Raw genomic sequence first — 23,624 nt, 5'->3', positions numbered from 1 at the left:
AAAGAAAGAAAGAAAAAGAAAGAAAGAAAAGAAAAACAAATACCATATGATTTCACTCACATGTAGAATTTGAGAATAAAGCCTTGGGTGGCTCAGTCAGTTAAGTGCTGGACTCTTGATTTCAGTTCAGGTCATGATCTCTGGGTCCTGGGATTGAGCCCTGGAGCCTGCTTAAGATTCTCCCTCTCCTTCTGCTCCTCCCCTGCTCACTAGCTCATGCGTACATGCTTTCTCTCTGTCTCTCTTCCCCTCCCTCTCTCCCCCCCCAAAAAAAACCCCACAAAAAACAACAAAAAAAAAATGAGCAAAGGGAAATACAGCGAGAGAGAGACAAACCACAAAACAGACTCTTAATTATAGAAAACAAACTGATGGTTACCAGGGAGAGGGAGGGAATGGATTACATAGGTGATGGAGATTAAGGACTGCACTTGCTGTGATGAGCACCTGGTCTTGTATGGACTGCTGAATCACCCTATCATACACCTGAAACTAATATTAACACTGGATGTAAACTAACTAGAATTAAAATAAAAAATTAAAAAAAAAGAATGGGGATGGGTATATTCCAATAAAATTTCATCAATGGACAATGACAAAAAAAATCCTGTAAAAACTCAACTATTGACACTTGGTGTTTTCATGGCAAACATATATGAAAAAGACCTTTGTCCAGGTTCTAAATTATACATTGGAATTCACTTTTAAATCATCACATTTTAAAATGATAGTTGTCAACTATTTTGAGAAAATCAGTTTTGTCCAAGTGTCAAATTTCATTTAAAAAATCAGTAGTATTGCCATGTTTCATAAGTAAAACAGTTTGGACTTGCTGAAGTTTATCTCTTCATTTCTTCTACAGATATGTCCTTTCTCTTAAAATGTGGAATAATGGTTGTTTGAAACATCTCTCAAACACCTATGTGTAAGTTTATCCCAATTAAATTCAAAGTACCTACACCTATGCCTAGGATGATTTATCATTTGAGACTATGGTTAGAATAAAAAAATTAAGATTTTCTACTAAATTAAAAAATTTCAAAATGGACATAGCTTCCTATCTTTAAATACATGAGTATTTTTACTTCATAAAACCATGAAAGTTAATGTTCAGTTTACTTGATCTTTGTGGTAAACTAGGTGGGATTATTAATTCGTGTTAAAGTAAGGACATTTATTAAACAGTATCCATAGCAAAAGAAGTACTTTATGTAAAAGATCTGCATGTTCAAAGACTGATTCCTTCAAAAGAAACGAGAAAAAAAACATAGATTACTTATGTTTGGACTGACTTGCCTTTATATTAATATATAACTTTAATTCTACTATACAAATTATGTCTCATCATTGAATTTTAACATGTTTTCTGAAAATTGAGTAATCTTTTTTTAATAATTTTTTATTGTTATGTTAATCACCATACATTACATCATTTTTTGATGTAGTGTTCCATGATTTATTGTTTGTGCATAACACCCAGTGCTCCACGCAGAACGTGCCCTCTTTAATACCCATCACCAGGCTAACCCATCCCCCACCCCCCTCCCCTCTAGAACCCTCAGTTGGTTTTTCCGAGTCCATCATCTCTAATGGTTCGTCTCCCCCTCCAATTTACTCCCCTTCATTCTTCCCCTCCTGCTATCTTCTTCTTTTTTTTTCTTAACATATATTGCATTATTTGTTTCAGAAGTACAGATCTGTGATTCATCAGTCTTGTACAATTCACAGTGCTCACCATAGCACATACCCTCCCCAATGTCTATCACCCAGCCACCCCCCACCACTCCAGCAACCCTCAGTTTGTTTCCTGAGATTAAGAATTCCTCATATCAGTGAGGTCATATGATACATGTCTTTCTCTGATTGACGTATTTCACTCAGCATAATACCCTCCAGTTCCATCCATGTCATTGCAAATGGCAAGATCTCATTCCTTTTGATGGCTGCATAATATTCCATTGTATATATATACACCACATCTTTATCCATACATCTGTCGATGGACATCTTGGCTCTTTCCACAGTTTGGCTATTGTGGACATTGCTGCTATTAACATTGGGGTGCATGTACCCCTTCGGATCCCTACATTTGTAACTTTGTGGTAAATACCCAGTAGTGCAATTGCTGGATCGTATGATAGCTCTATTTTCAACTGTTTGAGGAACCTCCATACTGTTTTCCAGAGTGGTTGCACCAGCTTGCATTCCCACCAACAGTGTAGGAGGGTTCCCCTTTCTCCACATCCCCACCAACATCTATCGTTTCCTGACTTGTTATGAAAATTGAGTAATCTTTATGTTTCCATTTCTATCAATTTCTCTCCAAGCTACCACTACCCACCCTGCATGCATGCACATGCTCACATACACTCACCCATATGCCTTTACTTCATAAATTTAGGGATGCCTGCCACTTGTTTTAAAAAGGCAGAATGGAAGCATTATAATGGGTAACTGTTAATTTCCCTTTATAATTGCTTTATAAGATGCCTGTCTATTACATGTCATATACTTGCTTTTGTGGGGTTTTTTAAAGATTATTTATTTATTTATTTATTTATTTGAGAGAGAGAGTGTGTGAGCACACAAGGTCGGGGAGGGGCAGAGGGAGAAAGAGAGAATCTCAAGCAGACTCCATGCTGAGCAAGGGGCCCAAAAGGGGGCTTGATCATGACCTGAGATGAAACCAAGATTCGGATGCTTAACTAAGTGAGCCACCCAGGCGCCCCCATATCCTTGTTTTTGAACTGGTTAGGACCAGTTAACATAAACTGTCTAGAAATAGTGTTGAATTAGGTGCTAAAGGGTCCAATACTTTGGATCTGACACAATAGGTTTATTTGAAAGAAAGGGACAAGAAAAAGCCCTAAAATACCCTTTTAGTTAAAATATTTAAACATGATCCTTGTGGCATACATTGTCACGTCGTGTATTGTTATTTCATTATAAAAGATTAATGAATTTAATATAATTAATTGTTCTAGCGAAAATACGGTTTTGTCACAAACTGTTTTCTGAAATCTGTTGTTTCTATCACTCATAAGTTTATGTAAAGCTCTGCAACATAAATTTTATTTTAAAACCTGACGGTAAATGTATGAAAAATTATATATTAATTAAAAATTATATTTATTAGTTTTCTACTTCTGCCATCTACTTTTTACTATTTAATTCCATAGTTAAGCATTCACTAAATAGATTATACCAAGATTTAAAATGCAGGGTGCCTGGCTGGCTCAGCTGGAAGAGCATGCAACTCTTGAACCTGGATTGTGAGTTTGAGGCCCACGTTGGGTATAGAGATTACTTAAAAAATAATAAATTAAAAAAATTGCAATCTTACTATAAAATGCAGTGTTCTAGCATAGTAATAAGGAATTTTGACTTAAAGTAAGTTGGTACTGTGCCCTTTGTTTGTTAAGGTCATAGAAAAAAAGAACGAAAAGACACAAAAGAAATTGGAAAGGTGAAGATAAATTTGCATAAAGAATGTGAAAACCTTTTTTTCTTTTAGTTTAAAAATGTGGGCAAACAAACTCAACAATGCATCCATTTCTGTAGGCTGAAACATAGTGAACAAAAACTATTCAAAAAAAGGTTAATTTAAAAGTAAACATCATGGAACTTGCATTATCATTTTTTCTAATGCAAAAGTTTCTTAATCTACATTGGCTTTTATTGTAAACAACTCATTCCACAGAGCAATGCTGTTGGAAAAGCTGATTTTTTGTCACACTGCTTGCCAAGTATTTTGAACTGACAAGAGCATTGACTAATGATAGTGCTGGAATGTGCTGTTCTCAGTAGAATGGAGACCTGTACAGACCTAGGAGTGTCCTGGGGTCCAGCTTCTGTCCATCCAGGGGGTTGGTGCCATACAACAGTGAGTGATGTTCAGAATGAACAAGCTGTATTTCCTCCAGGCTGGCTTTTCGACCTTGAATTCGCTGAAAGAAAACAGCAGAAGCCTACAGTACTCCACTGACAACATTTAGAAGAAAGTAAGACCTAAGTCACATTTAAGATGATTAACAATTAACTGAATTTTATCATGCAGGAATGTGACACTGATTTGCTTAGTAAACTACCATAATAACATTTGAAAAATGGAGTGTATGTAAGGTTCAGATCCTATGGATTGCTTATGCCTAAACAGGCAACTGACATAAAGCATAGTCTTTGGCATAAAAAATAAATCTATAATAAAAAATTTAATAGTTAACTCCTTTGTAAAAGTAGCAGCTTAAAAACAAACAGCGGCAAAAAAATAAATAAATAAAAAACAACAACAAAAATAGGGGCTACTGTTTGGCTGAGAAGTAAATTCATTAAAATCTTATTTTACACTCACCTGTACAAGTTGTTGGAACAAATTCTTTATTATTTCCTAAAGAACGTAAGTACCAATACATTTTAATGTATTTGATTATCACCAAAATGCTGATCACTTCATGTATGTGCACCTCACAGAACTACTAATCTAGATCAGTGTTTCAAAGTGTGTCCGATGGGGTCAGTAACATTTCAGGAACTGTTCATGAACTGTCCGTGATGAGGTCTATATAGAAATTCAGAGTAGATATTTAGAAACTTTTATAGTAATTGGACAGACTATTTTTATGTCTATTGAATCTAATATAATCTTGGTGTCTTCATTTTTTATTTTATTTTTATAGTAATTTAATGTATTTTATAAAACCACTAGTCTGTGACAGAATAGAAATTAAACAAAAACAAAAACTGCTGTTTAGCAGAGATAGTCTGACACACTCTAGACTCAGTCAATATTTTTATGCACATGCTAGGCAGAAACTTGCACTTCAACTAACAAACCATGGTCCTTCAACATAGAAAAAATTGTACATTAAGTGAAACGTCAGTTAGTCAATATGCAAAGTATTCTTCCTGGCTACATTTCTCAGTTGGCATATCTATAAGCCCAATAAACATCATGTTGGGGATGCCTGGGTGGCTCAATCAGTTAAACAACTGCCTTCGGCTCAGGTCATGGCCCCAGGGTGCTGGAATGGAGCCCCACAACGGGCTCCCTGCTCAGCAGGAGCCTGCTTCTCCCTCTGCTGCTCCCCCTGCTTGTGAGAGTGCGTGTGCTCTCTCTGTCTCTTTTTCTCTCTCTCATTCTGACAAATAAATAAAATCTTTAAAAAAATAAAAATAAATAAAAATTAAAAAACATCATGCTGATGTATGGAGTTAATTAGCCATACTTTTGAAAATTGCTGTGCTTCCTAAAATTACCCAGGCAGTATTAACATTTCACTTAAAATATGTGTCACAACAAGGTACTTGTAATGTTAATTCCTAGTATTGTATTAGTAGAGAACTACACTGTAATTCAAAGAGAATCTGTTCAGGGAATGTCGTCCCCTCATGTTCCTGTCCATGGAATCACCAGCTGACATGGAAACATCAGGAGACAACAACACCTCTCTCAGGACCAGGACAATTCCATACTCAACCTCCCTAGTTTAAGGAGATGTGGTTGCTGTTGATGTTTAAGGGAGTAGGCTGGGAAAATCTCAATATGCGGACACTTCCTAGGGGTTTACTGGGTAGAGGGCAGAGCTGCGCTTGTCACAGAAAATAAATCATCATGTCACAGTGAGAGAGGAATGGTGGGGGACCCGAGGGGTAAGAACAAGGTAGTGGGAATGATGTAAAACAGAAACTTCTTGACACTGTGCTATTATGTGCCAAATAAATAAACAAATGCTTATGGAATTTTCTTTGTCATAGCATTGAAGTTCCCGGTTTTTGACACCCAATTTACATTTCTAGAAAAAAATTTTAAATCCTGTAGAGAAATTATTTCCAGTTAGGTGCTGAATGATGAAATTAAACCAGGTAAGTAATGCCGAAGATAAAGGCAAATTTAATGATGGCCACATGGTCAGCCACTGCTCTGATCAATAAATAAACATTTATTGACATAGGTGGCTTGCTGGTAAACATTAAATTTGGAAGCATTTATGAAAGACCAGAACAACCAAAGAAAGAGAAGAGCAAATAATGAGATAAAATAAGCAAGAGAATGTTCAAAGAAATATTAAAGGTTAACATTTTAACTGTGAGATTTCAGCTGGTGGAAAATCCCCCAAGATAAACAGTGGTAACTCCACGGTCTGAGTCACCTAAAATTGGAATGAGCATAGCACTGGAAACCAGACTGTGGTAACCAGTCTTAGTCTGGCAGAATAATGAACAACATGAAATAATAGGGCTTCCAGCTTTCATTTCTGTGAGTCTATGAAATTAAGAGCCACTAACATTTCACATCCCGATACACTGAAACATCTATATCTTAAACAACCTCAGTTCTATAGCTAACAATCAAACCCACGTTTTGACTACTATCATACAGTTTTGTCAATTTTTTTCCCTTTCTCTTTCTCTATAAAGATATGTTTTTCAACTCTAAATTGAATTTTTGCCTCTGGCATAACATTAAATACCATTAACAATAAACATATCTTTATGTTTTCATAAACTAGTCACATATATTCACATACCATACACTTCATGCTTGTCCCAACTCCTTTCTCATTCTCCCACAATCCCACTGACATTTATGCTGAATGCTCAATCACACACTTCAAAAATAATCTGCTAACAAGATTTAATTATTGATGGTAGCCCAAATGCTGATAAATCATAAAAGGACACCTGCTGACTCTCAGTTACCCTCTTGTGTGGTATCAGTTAACTGACAGTAAGGAGAGGACATCTGGTGCAGCCTATTTAGCACTGACTTACTCGGAAGGTATTCTGCTCTGGTTCACACTCTTGTTCTACCTTTCACTATTAAAATGTAAGACAGGTCCTAAGTTTGCACTTTGATTTCTTTCTGCCCCCCTCTTCTGTTCCCTTATGACTCCAAGGAAGCATTTCATACTGGTTCTTTTTGTTATTAGAGAATATATTTCTTAAAAAATAATTACACTGAATATAATGTAGGGCTTATTCTTGATAATCAGCTCTGCTTCTATGAATGCTAGACAACAAGACCTACAAAGAGGATGTGCATGTTTCTACAGAAAGGGAGCAGTAAAAACCAACTCAGTATGAAAAATGTTTCTACCTAGAGAAATGATCTGGAGAAAGCATGTTCGGAGATTTATATCTCACAGGGGCACTGCTGTGGAAACTTGGTGGATGACTAAGCTGAAAATCCTGAAATAGCAATAGTTTTCCTTCTTAACACATAGGATCTCCTGGGGTAGGTCCATTTTGTGTCACTTTTATCAGATGTCTTAAATTTGTCACATTTAACTTTTCCTCTCAAATTGAGGTTCCCAACAATTCTCATTTCTGGTATTATCATCAGCAATTTATTAAATGTTTATGCTTAAATATAGATATTTTCATTCAAGCCCTTCCCATATTTTCTATTTCCTGTGTAGCCTTTATTCTTTCATTTCTCTCTCATGATGCTCTCTTGAGTCAAAGGTCAACAGCATAATGAGTCACAAAATAGGATAAAGTGCTCCAATAATCATAATTTAGGGAGATACTGATTTCCGTTCTCAGAGATACTCAGCATGCAGGATGTCTATCTAAAGTCATCTATGATTCTGACCAAAAGGATTTTTGAGAATTCTGAGTATATTTGGACACTCAATGCATATAAGGGATGGCATTCTTCTGGGTCTTTCTTACTTGAAATCTAAATATAAGTCCTTAAATACCTTACCAATATAGGCTTAGGAAAGAAAACTTACAGCTCTTCTTTCATCTTCCTAATAAAGAAACCCTGTGATGTAGGTTGTATTCATTATTATATTTTCATTTTCTGTGACTTGCATTCAAGCAGTTCTTCCCTGACAGTAGTAAAGAAACTAACATGCAGAGTGCCTACTCTCAGTGCTAAGTACCTGGGGTATATGATCTTATTTAGTTTAGAGCCCCAAACAGTCTACATTCAGGTTTGAAGTTGACTGAAGTTATGTAAAATGACCATATCACTGAGTCTCACAACACACCATGGTTCTTTCCTAAAGAAACAGTCTTTCTGAAATAAAGCCCATTAATGCAACCTGATTATAAAAGGAATGTTCCGAACATGATCTACAAAGTCATACTGTGACAGGATAAAATGCAGCCTACCCACACCCACCCACACACAGAGCACACACACGGTATACATTCATATTTTTTTTCTGCCAAGGAGCAGGGGAAAAAGGAAACAGTTCTATTCCTTCCCCTCCTGTGTTCAAAGCCTGGATTGAGGCCAGTGTCCTAATCAGTTCTCATTGGCCCTGGAGGAATCAGAACCTTTTGTAAAATATAATAAAGGGCATAAAATCATGATAAAATGCATGAAAAAGCAGTGCCTTTGGTTAGGGAACTAGAAATAATTTAGCAGAACAGATGGATTGCATTGGTTTGGTATTATTGAGGACATGAAAGGGCTCATTTTGTGGCAGTTCCAAACTAAGAGAAAATGTCCAACTTAAATTTGACAAGTCAAAGTACCTGCCTCTGCTGGGGGAGACCCCATTTTCTTTAATCATTTTCAAAGTGGTGACATATTAGGCAATAATTTCCCCTGAAATATTTCATTTTCTGAAGATATTTCATCCAGTGTCCCTAAATATAGGGATGCTTTTTTATTTTTTTCCTACAAAAATTCACAGGGTTGCAGACTTCAAAAGTTAAAGAATCATAAATGACGTAGGAGTGTCAAAGTTACCTTCTGTTACAAATTCCATACTTAATATTTAATGGGTCAGTTCACGGCCTGTTCATTTTTCTTGATACACTTCTCTCTCTTAAACAAATTCAAAAATCTGGTCTCATTGCTCATGCCCAAGTGTACCTACTGGAGTTTTCAAATGCTACAACCAATTGTTTCTTTAAATTTTACATAAAGGATAGTTTCAACCCTCCCTGCCACCTACAACTGCATTCTTTCCTTCCAATATCCCTTGTGGTCTAATAACCTTTTCCCGTCAGAGTTTTTCTTTTAAAGTAAGGGGAGTGAAAGAAGGAAGGAGGTAATTAAGCAGACAGGCAGCCCAACAGGCTTGTGGTCCTTCTGTCAGTCACATGGAAAGAAAATACACTGCAAGTAAGGAGCCCTGAGTTCTAGGTTCTGACTCTCGCCTATCTCTAACATGCCTGTAGCCAGCTAGGAGGCACATTTCTGGACCTTTGTTTCTCTATTTATAAAATTAGGAGGTTGGACCAAATTACTTTGATGTTCCCCTTCATCCTTAAAATGGTAAGATTCTATGTGAAATAATCTTATACACAAAAACTCAACAAAATATCCTTTATTTTAATTTATATATTTGTCTCAGGGAAGCAAATATAATAATCAGAGCAATAAATTACTATGGTTGAGGAAGAGAGGAAATCACACTAGGAAGCTTTTCAAAGGAATACTAGCTATTTTTTGAAGCCAATTTCTTATATGCTTCATCATAATTGAAAAATAAGAGTACTTTTTAGAATTCACATTCCTACCCTCCGATAACTTCAAAATAATGAACACTTTTCCCAATTTTTAAGTTTGCGTATGGAACTTCTGAGTTAATGCTACCTTTGTTTCTTAGCCAGCTTCTGTTACTCTCCCATCTCCAAATATTTGACTCTATTAACCTTTTTGTCTCGACTTCATTAAGCTTATGTTAAGAAGCTCAGTTTCTATTGCAGTGATTTTTAATATTATCTTCACCTTGGAATCAGCTCTGGAAGTTTAAAAGGTATTGGTATTGTTGCCTGGGTCCTACCTCCAGAGCTTCTGATTAACTTTATCTGGGGACAGCCTGGCCATCCAGATAGTTAGAACCACCCTGTGGATTTTAATGGGCATCCTAGGTCCAGAACTACAGGTAAGAGGGAGCTGTCCATTCATTCTGCTCTTAAGTGAATTCAAGATACTGACACTGTACTAACCCACATTTCAAACTAAAGAGTAGTTACAATTAATGCTTATCACAGCGAAGGTTGGGAAGTAAAAAAGGTCTATCTGTTCCTCGAAACAAGTGCCTCTACTTGCTTGGAAAACTGCTTGATTCGATCATTACAATTTATTTAAAAATATTTCAGGGTGCATAGAACAATTGGAAAAGCACTTCAGAAAAACAGCAAATCCCACTCAATAATAAAGGTCTGAGTGGTAAAAAGGATATGTACTATATATTTTTTAATGTTTTCTTTTCACTCATTTCAAAACATTATACTCATCAAAAAGTAAAAAATGTTACCCTTTAGTGTAACTGCTCAATTTTAATGATTTCATGTAACTACATCTCCTATATTATAATTATTTTGTAAACAACTGTAAATGAACGTTTTAATGGTTTGGGTTAAAGCCCTGATTTTTTAAATAGTAATTACATATGAAAAAAATTTTGTCACAATAAATATTTTGTATTACTTTAGAACTGCAATTTTCAGATGGTTGAAAAACATGTAACTATTCATTTTTGCTAATAAGCTTTAATGCTGCTGTTTAAAAAAATCCTGTCTCACTTTCCAAATGGACTCAGAAGGGCAGCCTGTTTTATTTCCTTTTGTTGGTTGTTTTCCACATTAATTCTTCCTTTTTTTCAGAAATAAAAATCAAAACAAAAAATTCTAAATCATCTTAATTCTGAATACAGGCTGCACAGTAATTTTAATGTATTTATCTGCGTAGGTCCACTCTACTATGATTTACAAAAGTCTCTCAGAATAATGACATAATGTACCCTGGTTTACTCATCACATCTACATTGTACTGCTTCCCAAGACTGCCATATCCTTTAGAGACAATTCACAAGACTCCCTTACTGCTTTGTGGTTAGATTCTAAGACACAAACACACACAAAAAAAATGTTTTGCAAACTAAACAAAACAGTAAGCTGTTATGTGCTGCCATCTAGTTAGATTACTCTATAAAACAAATGTTTAATTGAATTAACTTGCAGCATTTAGTGCTTTGTAGCACTGATGTCAGAAAACCCACACATTTCAAAAGTATTTCTCCAAAGAGTATTATATTTCTTTATTTAGATTTGCAAAAGATCTTTTAAAATCACCTGTATGTGCAGGAAAAGAATGGGACCCTAGCCTTGAGTTTCTTAGCATCTTAAGATTTTACATTAAAGCTGCTCTCATTGGAACTGCTGAGGAAGTCCCAGAAGGGGCAACAGTAGCTTGGTTTCAGGTCCCAGAATTGCTTTGTAATTACTTTGTGTTGGCACTTGAATAAAAGAGTTAAACATTTCAGCACAGTATGTTGCTTATGGTTTTTACTTATGAATTAAGCAAAACAAAGTTATTCAATATTAGTCACAAAGAGCCAATGCAAATTCCACGTAATATGTAATCCAACAAAAGCATTATAAAATGTTATTATTCTCAAAACAAATGTGAGAGCAAGAAAATGTCTGTGGGTGGCTTGGTGGGGCTGAGAGTCATGAACACTTCTGGAAAAACAACTGCAAGTGCATTTCTAACAGATGATGGGTCATTCTCTACAATTTTTTAAGCACAGAAAAGCACATTCTTTTCTTCAGGGCACACACATTTTAGAAACCTGGCTACCTAATCAAAGGGCTTGTTCCTAAAGAGGACAAATAACCCCTACAGATCCATTTCTTAACGGTGACAAGAAAGCTGCTGATTCTGCTTTTTGCTCCCAACAGAATCACTAAACTAAATATGAATGATTCAATAGGGGAAAAAATTAAATAGTACTGGCATGAAGGACTACTAACCACCTCAATTTTCAAAAAACAGTGCCACGTCATGCCAAAAGAAGTTAACCCACGTAACCACTGTAATCTAATATAATGAAGACTAATGTTTTCCCTGGCTGCTAATCAGGACTAGTAAGCACAACCAACTTACACTATAGCTTACAAAATAAAAAGCAGTATGTTTACTAAATATCCTAAAAATTTCATCTACTCTTAACCAAAGAAAGTGTTATGTTCCAAATGAACTCTTAGCCATCTAATTTCATATGATATCAGAGTTGGAAAAGATCCTAGCAAATATCCTGCTTAAGAGCCTCATCTTACACATGGGAAAACCAAGGATCAGTAAGGTTAAATGATTTGACAAAAGTATACAGATAATTAATGGCAGTACTAAGGTCAAATCTAACGTTGAACAATAACCCTTGAAGGAATCCATTTTGATTAATTTTTCTACACTGCTAAATAAACTGACACAATACATAAGTCTGATTTGTGGATCAGTCTGTTATTTTGAAACAAAGGAGGACTTTAAATGTTTTCAAATTGCCATCTTTTCTATCATATCATTGTTTAATTGCAAAATTGACTATTCTGTTGGTTGAGGGAAGCTGACTTTTCTCTGAATGCCAGTAAAATTGAGACTCCTTACTGTTTTCCCAGTGGAACAGTAATCCTAAAATGAATGTGAATAAAAACAGAAAGAGAGCAAGGTATTCAGCATCAGGTCTGGGGTATTTTCTCCCTGAAGTCTAAGATGTGATATTTCCACTTCTATCTCTTGTTTAGATGGCCCTTCTGATGCTGTCAAGACTATGGAGGCAGCGGGCCACAGTCTTTCTCATTTTATTTCTTCCCCAAGCTCAATCAGCAAGAGTCTTTAAAATAATTGTAACATAAACTAGTGACTCAAATCCTCTTGGGATCTTGTAATTATTTATTTATTTATTTATGTGATCATTTGATTAATGTTTGCTGATCCTACCATACAGTAACCTCCTTGTAGGCAGGGTATGCATCTTCTTGGTATTATATTTCCAGTTCCTAACACAGGAGCCTGGGAAAATAAAAATTTTGATATACTGTTTGTTGAATCGATGTATCCCTGTTCTTAAAGTGTGATGGCCAGATCAGCAGTCTCGGGATTACTCAGACACGTGTTAGCAACACAAATTCATAGACCTCGCTCCAATAGGACTCCACTACTGTTGAATCTGAAACTCTGAGTCTGGAGCCCAGCAATCTGTGTCTTAGCATTCCCAGTGATTCTGATATATGCTAACATTTGAGCACCACTGTAATCGATAAATGAACACCACTTACCCAGCCTCAGGTTTCTGCTTGCTGGCCAGAGATATGTCCCCAGAACTCTGTTGATTCCTTCATTGAAAGCAAAGGCTAAACCCTAACTATGGGTAGCTACACAAACCTGGCAGGAAAATAGTGTTCAAAGACAGCACAACACTCACTGGATGTGGGGGAAAAACAAACTGACCCAGCTTCTAGGTGTCATATTCTTATTAGATTATATCCTTTTCTACAAAATCTAATAAATCCTCTATCCTGTGAGACAACTTAGTGGAGTTCTTACTGTTTACAACCAGGTCAGGCATTTGTCTATACTGCTTAGGAAAGAGTGATAACCTAGACAAAAGGGCTGGTACTCACATCCCTGGAGTCTTAGACACATAGATTTTACCCTCTCAGGAATGTATGCTCTAGACATGATCCAGGAACAAACAGAGCTGGACTTCAACTTCCTGATAGTCCTACCTACACAAATTTAGAAAGAAAGGTCTCATTCTCCTTAAGTTCTTCAGCCATCCTGGTAAATATTCATTCATACCCAAGCTGAAATCTAAATCTTTCTCTTGGAGTGAATAAGTCAAGTCCAATTGGAAGATATTGTCATTGGCCTTGATCTCTACAGAAGGTTCATAAACACGAACCGAAAAATCTATTAGCCTATATAGGAAACTTTTTGCCTCTTTAACTGGTTAATGCACCTGCCATGTACCTAGCCACTTGCCACTTATAGTATACTTCTCTCCTGATTTTTCAACAACTGATTGTTGAGTTTTGGTGAATTGCTAAAAGGCTTGATTTATGTTTCTGTGGTTTTGCTCTTCTGCATCACTGAAACTTTCAAAATAATTTGGCTTGAGACAGAAAGGTTAGCATCCTTGAAAGATGGCTAGTAATATATTAATAAATGTGTACATTAGATTTAACTTGTCAAGGGTGACTGGGTGGCTCAGTTGGTCAAGCGACTGCCTTCGGCTCGGGTCATGATCCTGGAGTCCCGGGATCAAGTCCCGCATTGGGCTCCCTGCTCAGCAGGGAGTCTGCTTCTCCCTCTGACCCTCCCCCCTCTCATGCTCTATCTCATTCTCTCTCTCAAATAAATAAATAAATAAATATTAAAAAAATTTAACTTGTCAAATCAAAAACTTTAAAAGAAAATCCACAATAAACATATATCACTTGTTTTAGTTGCATTTACTAGGGAGAATACTGGCTAAGGAAGTAGATTCTACTATTTCTGAATGGGCTAAACTGGTTTGAAATAATCTCTGTATGTTCCCTTTTTATTTTCTCCCCAACTTGTCCAGTAGAAACAATCAGGGAAAAAAAATAAGTCATGTTTCTTGTGGTTCTGTTTTACCCCTTTTTTTACTTTGTTTTATTTTATATAGAACCTGAAAGTCTCTGGAAAAGGGTAATATTTGTTTGATTATGGATCATTTTTAAAATTCCATTTTGAATATTCCTAAAATCATTTACACACAAACATCAAATTCCTAGGTATCTTAAAATGTTTTTTAATGGTTTTAGAAATTTCATTTTAAGATTAGGTCAGAATAAAGTCATAGATACCTGATAATATAGGAGCAAATAAATATATTATGGGCAACAATTTCATCACTTAAGAAATCAAACTGGTGAACTGTTTTCAAACTATGTTAGCAAAAAGAGTGTTCTGTTTACATTACTGTGAAGTTATGGATCATATTTTTGTGCTTGGCCTTCATTAGGAGCAAATCTGCTGATCTGGGCTTTCAAGTGCATTATTTGTAATTGTGTGATTGCTTCCAGAGAGACACTTATTTAGCTGACTGGGCTGGGGCTAGATTCACTCGTTCTCATCAGCCCTTCTGTACTTCTACCATTTCACCCTTGGTCTGATATCACATCAGTCAAGTGCTGTTGTATAATGAATTTTATGCTTTCAAATAATATAGAACTAAAATACTGTGATGTATGGGGAACTGAAAAAGAAGCCTGATCAGAAATGGATAACAGATTTTTAAATGTTAAGACTAGTGTGAGCTATATTACATTCCATTTATTTCTGGGCACTTTGCTCCTTTCATAGCCAGTATTCCCTCAGGTAATAGATTTGAGGAATACCATAATCTAACAGCGCATTTGAAGACTGTGATCAGCCACTGCTAATTTGGAATGGCTGGGGTAAGGGTCCAGGATTTAATAAAGACCTGAAAGTGAAAAAAAAAATGTAAACAGCAATGCCTTAGTTGGTAAAAGCACAGAAAGAATGTCACGCTGGAAAACATCTATAGTTGATGCAAAGGTGAAACAAGAATGTTCACATGAATCAATGTCCATTAAGACCAGTTCACCACAGATAAGTCCCCTTGCTGGTTTACTTCATTTACTCCATATGGGATTGTGTAGACGACAGAGTGGTTTAGCCTCCAAAGTGCATCACCAAAAACATAAAAACCTTAATGATAACTTTATAATTTACCATAAAGTATGAAAAAGTCTTCTGCCATATAATATGGATGCTACTGGCAAAAGATGAATAATAGGCTTTTTCGCAAGAAAGAAATCAGAGAAATAAATCTAGCTCAAATTCTTTCATGTTTACTACTTTGCAGAGAAGAAGGATCAGACTGATATAACTCAGGCTACCAAATATAGGCAAGTGCGCGTAACTCTAAGAAATATTCTGTCTGCTTTGACATTCCTGTCTCAATTGAAATTATTTTACAGATTTGCCTTAAACTAAACTGGCTTTCAATAGGAATATTCTGGACTACATTTTGGGTTGCCAAAAATTAATTAGCTTAAAAGGAGTACCAAAGATTGCTTTTTTATTTTATCAAAGTATAATGAATTCAATGTAGTCTCAATATTTGTCTCCTCATGATAATAACTATAGTCAAAATATTATCCATTTAATTTTTTCCTAAACTGGTGAGAACTAGATTGGATTTCCTTCACTGATCTGCAAAGACTGACAACAAAACCAAAGAGCAACATGTTAAACTGTCAGTCTATAACAGGGACTTTATTTGTCTTGTGAAATCCTGTAATTCTAGCCCCTAGAACATGTTTGGAACACAATATAAAATACCTTTGATCAATAAATGTTAAATTAGTGTGAAAAAAAAACATGGGGGATATTTTTCTTTTAAAAATGTCTTAGACTCAAATATAGAATGTTACTGGGTTTTAAGCAAAAACGGACATTTATAGCAACTAAATCAAACAGCTGCTGACTGTTACATAATTTGCAAATCTGACAATAGGAGCCTTTTTGAATTGATAGTATTTTTACTTTGGAAAGCCTAAGAAATAGATTTTTCTAAATGAAAAATGGGACTCAAGAGGAATCAGCAGAAGTGAATCTAAATAAATACCAATAAAATAAAAGTACTCAAACCTCTACCATAAAAATGTAAGAACATCAGCCACTTCAATAAAAAGAAGTGAATTTTCTTTGTAGGAGGACAGTTAATCTTTAAATTCCATAGGCAAATTTGGCATATATCTGAGTTCACTATATAGTTTATAATTAGAAATAACAACCACTTAGCACTTAACAGTTTGTAGAGTTTCTCAGAAAATTAACTCAATAAATGACACCTATTTGGAAACAACCATGCAACGTATATACCAAAAAGTGCTGCAATAATAGCACACATATATCATGCAGCTGCTCAGTCCATCAACATGGACTGAGTCTCTACTATGTGCACAGCCCAGAGTCAGGTCATAAGTGCTATGCTACTAGTACCAATGATGGTTCATCCATCATGGTGTTTGTGCTCCAGCATTAACATTTTTCTACTATCACCCAAATGAATACTGGCCTCTTTACAGGATTTATTTAAGTAAGTAAAAGAGTGTGGCCAATTTAGGATTACCTCACATTTATTTAGCAGCCCAGTTTCTTGCAGTCGTGACCAGATGCTCTGTATTCGTCCAGCATGCTCAGGGTGGGTGGTGGAATTGCCACAAATGCACTGGTGTTTCAGCATCAGAGGGTCGTAAGCAATTCCTTCAGGACAAAGAAAACGGTGCAAGACTGAGTAATGATACAAGGTAATGACACAAGTTAGATGACAATATGACTATCCCCAAAAAGATATTCTTTTAAAAATAAATTTACAAACAGAGAAATAATACATATTTGCAAATTCCTAGCACATAAGAACTATTTAGTCTTGTGTATCTGGATATAAATGCAAAAAAAGGTTAACCCATGGATTAATCAGTACTCAGACCCTAGCTTAGTAAATCTGTAGTGATGAAGACGGTAATATCTTAAGAAACTTTTAAAAATACTGTAATTTTACCAGTATCTTATGAAGTACATTTAGACAGATAATTCAATTCAGTCAAGGTCTAAATTTTATCACTGAAGCCACAAAATGAGCTGACTCTTTAAATCATGAATTAATTTCATGAGTAATTCTACCTTCACTTTGGATCAGGCCTTGTAACAAACTAGAAGACTTTCCAACAGCTTGCCTATTCTGCTTAGCAAGTCCTTCAGAGTTGTGCAGTTTCCTCCCTGCTTATTGTGCTTTTCTCAAAATTTATGCCAGTCTGTAAGCAATAATGGATACCGTAGATCTTATAACACTGTGGGACATTTGAAGTTTTTCTCTAAAAAAATGAAAAAGTAAAAAAAAAAAGTGAATTAATTGTACTACTTTCAGTAGAGATTCCATAGATACCTGATGAATAAAATCTGCTTTTAAATTATCATGAGTTAACATATTTCATATTTTAGTTAGACCCTATGATGAGAAAGATTCTTAAAACTATGATGAAACAAACTATTATGGATACATAAAATAGGGCTTTTTAAAGCAACAAATTAGATGATAATTATAACTCTGGTTAATTTTGAAAAGATTTCCACCCTTAATGCAATTCCTTGGGGGGAAAACATGTTACTTACAAAATTGCCTGACATAAGAAATCATTTAACCAATCAAATATTCCAACAAATTACCATAGAAATACATTATCTGGGGGCAGGGAATGAGGGCAAAAGAATTCAAGACCAAAATTAAAGAACAAAAATAAGTATCTATACTTATAAGAACAGATAAAGACCAGTAAATTTTATTGTAAAGTAAGTTTAATTAATGCATTTTATTCTCTCTTTGACTTACAATCTCATGTTAGAGGAATGCTACTCAAGAGGGGAAAATATTTATCTGAGTATTGCAGAATAATGACATATGTATTTTGAAACCATGTGGTAAAAATTATGTCTAAGAAAAAAACGTTACTTTGCTTTGCTGGCCCAAATAATATCCAATCGTAACACTCAAATGCCTTCAAAATACATCCCTGTGCCCCTGACTCACATTTTCATCCTTAATGTTGATCCCTCTTCTAAGCAGTACACTTGCACACTTGTCTATTGAATTGCCATCCAAAATCTCCATTTGGATGTCTCATGGTTTTTATAAAGTGAGAATGTCTCAGATTTGAGTTCATCATCTTAAGCCATGCACAGTATCCTTCATTTTAGTAAAGGACATCATGACCCACCATTGCTCAAGCAAGAAACCTTAGTATCCTCTGGACACTCCGTCTCCAAAGAACCAACAAATAGTGTTTGTTTTCCCTTCAAAATACAACTTGAAACACTCAATTATCTCTAGCCAAAACCACACACAATCCAAGGTACTATTATCTCTAATCTGAACTCCTAAAATAAAGCCTTGTAACTGGCTACTTGACTTTTACTCAATTCCATTTGCCACAACACAGCTACCTTTATTTAAATCCTTTGGTGACTTCACTGATGAGATTAAAATTTCTCAGGGCACAGATAGGCCCCTCCCCACTTCTTCAGCTTCATCTCATAAACCTCCTCCCTTGATCTCCCTTTCTCTCACAAAGCCTACCTCCCGTTCTTCAAAACAATCAAAATCATACCATCCTTGGGATCTTCATACATGCTGTTCCATCTATGCCCCAAATTCTTCCTTCCTGTCCCCCATAACTCCAGCCCTCATTTGGCTAATTCCTATTCACTCTTCAAGGCTAAATAAATGTCTCTAAATTAGGTCTCCTACTTAATGTTCTCATAGCATCCTCTAGATCTTCAGAGCATTTATTACAATTATGTAATTGTTGTATAATCTTGTTAATTGTACATTTTCTTCACTATCTGTTGAGATCTATGAAAGCAAAGACTAGAGTTGCGTTATTTGTATCTGAATTCTTAGTGTCTATACACATGCTTGGAATATAGTAGGTCCTCAAAAGTATTTTTAATGAATGAATGAAAAACATAAATAAATGAACAAATATAAGAACTAGGGCAGTTATCTCCATTATAAAGTCTTGCTTGATGAACCTAACTAGTGGATCTCCTTGGAATCCTGAAGTTTTTGTAGCCTCACTTCTTCAGTATTCTATCTTTTATTTTATATGCCTTATCTTCCTACTGGCAAGTGCCTCTACTACAGGTATTTAACTTATCAGCTTTATATTTCTGCATGGCATTTTGCACAAAAGATGAAAAAAATATTTTTAAATAAAGTCAAAAGAAAGACATGTAGAAAGGCAGAAGAGAAAGCAGGCAGACATAAAAAGTAACATTCAAATTATAAAGATATATAACGTCTTTACAATTCAGATATATCAAGTATATAAGTTGCTATTACATAACAGGAACTGTTTAATATATTTTCTTCCATCCTTCCTTCCTCCCTCCTTTGCTCCCTCCCTTTCTTTCTTTTTTCATCATGGTAAGTATACTCTTTAATCCTCATCACCTATTTTACCCATTCCCCTGCCCACCTCCCCTCTGGTAACCATCAGTTTGTTCTCTACAGTTAAGTCTGATTCTTGGCTTGTCCTTTTTCTTCCCTTTGTTAGTTTGTTTTGTTTCTTAAATTCCACATATAATGAGATCACAGTATTTGTCTTTCTCTGACTTATTTCACTTAGCATTATACTCTCTAGCTCCATCTATAATGTTGCAAATAGCAAGATTTCATTCTTTTTATGCTGAGTAATATTCCATTGTATATGTATATATACCACATCTTCTTTATTCTTTCATCTATTAATGGACACTTGGGCTATGTCCATAGTTTGGGTATTGCAAATAATGCTGCAATAAACAGGGGTGCATGTATCCCTTTGAATTACTGTTTTTGGGGTTTTCTTGGGGGGGCTAAATATCCAGTTGTGTGATTACTAGATCATAGGGTAGTTCTATTTTTAATTTTTTAAGGAAACTCCAAACTGTTTTTCACAGTGGTTACACCAGTTTGCATTCCCACCAACAGTGCAAAAAGGTTCCTTTTTCTCCACATCCTCACCAACACTTGTTTCTTGTTTTGTTTTAGCCATTCTGACAGGTGTGAGGTCATATCTCATTATAGTTTTGATTTGCATTTCCCTGATGATGAGCTATGTTGAGCATCTTTTCATGTGTCTGTTGACCATCTGTGTGTCTTTTTTGGAAAAATGTCTGTTCATGTCTTCTGCCAGTTTTTAAATTGAATTATTTGTTTTGGGGTGTTGAGTTGTATCAATTCTTTATATATTTTGGATACTAACCCTTTATTGGGATATGTCATTTGCAAATGTCTTCTTCCATTTAGCAGGATGCCTTTTAGTTTTGTTGATTGTTTCCTTTGCTGTGCAGAAGCTTTTTATTTTGATGTAGTCCCAATAGTTTCTTTGTGCTTTTATATTTCTCTTGCTTCAGGAGACATATCCAGAAAAAAATTTCTATGGCTAATGTCAGAGAAATTACTGTCTGGGCTCTCTTCAAGGATCCTCATGGTTTTGGGTCTCACATTTAGGTCTTTAATCCATTTTGAGTTTATTTTTGTGTATGATGAAAGAAAGTTGTCATTTCTTTCTTTTACAAATAGCTTCCAGTTTTCCCAACATCATTTGTCAAAGAGATTTTTTCCATTGTATATTCAGTCTTTATCAAATATTAGTTGACCATATAATTTTGGGTTTATTTCTAGTTCCACCTTTATGCCAGTACCATACTGTTTTAATTACTACCACTTTGTAATATAACTTGAAATCTGGTATTGTGATACCTCCAGTTTCGTTTTTCTTTCTCAAGATTACTTTGGATATTTGAGGTCTTCTGTGATTCCATACAAATCTTAGGGTTGTTTGTTCTTGTTCTGTGAAAAATGCTGTGGCTGTTTTCATAGGGATTGCATTAAATCTGTAGATTGCTTTGGGAAGTATAGACCTTTGAACAGTATTTGTTCTTGCAACTAATAAGTGTGGAATGTCTTGCCATTTCTTGCATTGTCTTGAATATCTTTCATCAGTGTTTTATAGTTGTCAGAGTACAAGTCTTTCACCTCTGTAAGTTTACTTCTAGATATTTTATTGGCTTTGGTTTAGTTGTAAATGAGACTGTTTTCTTAACCTTCTGCTGCTTCATTATTAGTGTACAGGAATGCAACAGATTTCTGTACATTGATTTTTGTATCCTGCAACTTTACTGAACTCATTTATCAGTTCTAGTAAATTTCTGGTGGAGTTTTCAGGTTTTCTATTTAGAGTATCATGTCATCTTCAAATAGTTGAGTTTTACTTCTTCCTTACAAATTTGGATGCCTTTTATTTCTTTATGTTATCTAACTGCTTTGGCTAGTACTTCCAGTACTATGTTGAAGAAGAGTGGTGAGAGTGGACATTCTTGTCTTGTCCCTGACTTAGGGGAAAACCTCTCTGTTTTTCACCATTGAGTATGATGTTGGCTGTGAGATTTTTTTTTCTATTTTATTTATTTGAGAGACAGTGAGAGAGAGCACAAGCAGTGGGAGGGGCAGAGGGAGAAGCAGACTTCCCATGAGTAGGGAGCCCAATGCGGAGCTCGATCCCAGGATTCTGAGATCATGACCTGAGTTAAGGCAGAAGCTTAACTGAGCAACAACCCAGGTACTGGTTCTGAGTTTTTCATATAAAGCCTTTATTATGTTGACATATAATAGACCTATTTGGCAGACCTAGTTGGCAGAGAGTTATCATGAATGGATATATTGTATTTGTCAAATGCCTTTGATATACTGAAATAATTATATGGTTTTTACCCTTTCCCTTATGGATGTGATGCATCACCTTGATTGTTTTGAGAATACTGAACCACCCTCGCATCCTGGGATTAAATCCCACTTGATCGTAGTATATGATTTTTTTAATGCATTGTTGGGTTTGATTTGCCAATATTTTGTTGAGGATTTCTGCATATATATTCATGAGAGATACTGGCCTTTAGTTCTCTTTTTTGTGATGTCTATCTGGTTTTGGTATCAGGGTGATATTGGTCTCATAGAATTAATTTGGAAGTTTTCCTTCCTATTCTATTTTTTTGGAATACTTTGAGAAAAATAGTTATTAACTCTTCTTTAAAAGTTTGGTAGAGGGGCACCTGGGTGGCTCAGTTGGTTGCGTCTGCCTTTGGCTCAGGTCATGATCCCAGGGTCCTGGGATACAGCTCCGCATCCCTGCTGAGCAGGGAGCCTGCTTCTCCCTCTCTCCCTCCTCCCCACCCCTGCTCTCTCTGTCAAATAAACAAACAGAATCTTTTTGAATGAATGAATGAATGAATGAATGAATGTTTGGTAGAGTTTGCCTGTGAAGCAGTCTGGTGGTGGACTTTCGTTTGTTGGGAGTATTTTGATTACTGATTCAATCTCCTTGCTGATAACTGGTCTGTTCAAATTTTCTATTTCTTCCTGCTTCAGTTTTGGTAGGTTATATGTTTCTAGGAATTAATCCATTTGTTCTAGGTTGTCTAATTTGTTGACACAGAGTTTTTCAAAACAGTCCCTTACAATTGTTTGTATTTCTGTGGTGTTGGTTGTTATTTCTCCTTTTTCATTTGTGATTTTGTTTGAGTCTTTTTTTTTTTTTTTTTTTTTGATGAGTCTGGTTAGAGGCTTATCAATTTTGTTGATTTTTTTCAAAGAACCAGCTCCTGGTTTCATTGATCTGTTCTATTGTGCATTTTAGTTTCTATATCATTTCTGCTCTAATCTCTATTATAATTTCCTTCCTCTGCTGGTTTTGGATTTTGTTTGTTGTTCCTTTTCTAGGTCCTTTAGGTGTAAGGTTGGGTTGCTTATCTGAGATTTTTCTTTCTTCTCAAGGTAGGCCTGTATTGCTATAAATTTCCCTTTTAGAACTGCTTTTGCTGCATCCCAAAGGTTTTGGAATGTTATGTTTTCATTTTCATTTGTTTCCATGCAATTTTTTATTTCTTCCTTGATTTCTTGGTTGACCAATTCATTGTTTAGTAGCATGTTATTTAATCACTGTGTATTTGGGGTCTTTCCAAGTTTGTTTTTTTTTTTTGTGGTTGATTTCTAATTTCACAGCATTGTGGTCAGGGAAGATACATGGTATGACTTTGATCTTTTTTAGTTTCTTGAGGCTTCTTTTGTGGCCTAATATGTGATCTATACTGGAGAATGTACCATGTACATCCGAAAAGAATGTGTATTCTGCTTTTTAGGATGGAATGTTCTGAATATGTCTGTTAAATCCATCTGGTCCAGCATGTCATTCAAAGCCACTGTTTCCTTGTTGATTTTCTGTTTGGATGATCTGTCCAGCTATGTAAGTGAGGTGTTAAAGTCCCCTACTATTAT

At 35.5% G+C, this 23,624-nt stretch overlaps 1 protein-coding gene across 1 annotated transcript in view; it reads right to left on the bottom strand.

The window, feature by feature from the left end:
- Window positions 1-23,624, bottom strand: part of LOC112824959 (histone deacetylase 9) — a 636,385-nt gene that overhangs the window by 172,927 nt on the left and 439,834 nt on the right. The window contains exons 17-19 of the mRNA XM_073898929.1: window positions 16,881-17,014; window positions 4,352-4,387; window positions 3,827-3,947 (exon numbers count right to left, since the gene is read on the bottom strand). Coding sequence (XP_073755030.1) covers window positions 3,827-3,947; window positions 4,352-4,387; window positions 16,881-17,014 — 291 coding nt within the window. The remainder of the gene's footprint in view (window positions 1-3,826; window positions 3,948-4,351; window positions 4,388-16,880; window positions 17,015-23,624) is intronic.

The sequence above is a fragment of the Callorhinus ursinus genome, unplaced genomic scaffold (genome assembly GCF_003265705.2).
Source record: "Callorhinus ursinus isolate GAN/ISIS: 27379988/994484 unplaced genomic scaffold, GSC_fseal_2.0 scaffold12, whole genome shotgun sequence".
NCBI classification, from domain to species: Eukaryota; Metazoa; Chordata; class Mammalia; order Carnivora; family Otariidae; genus Callorhinus; species Callorhinus ursinus.
The sequence above is the reverse complement of the archived record's forward strand: the minus strand, read 5'-3'. Positions and strand labels throughout refer to the sequence as shown.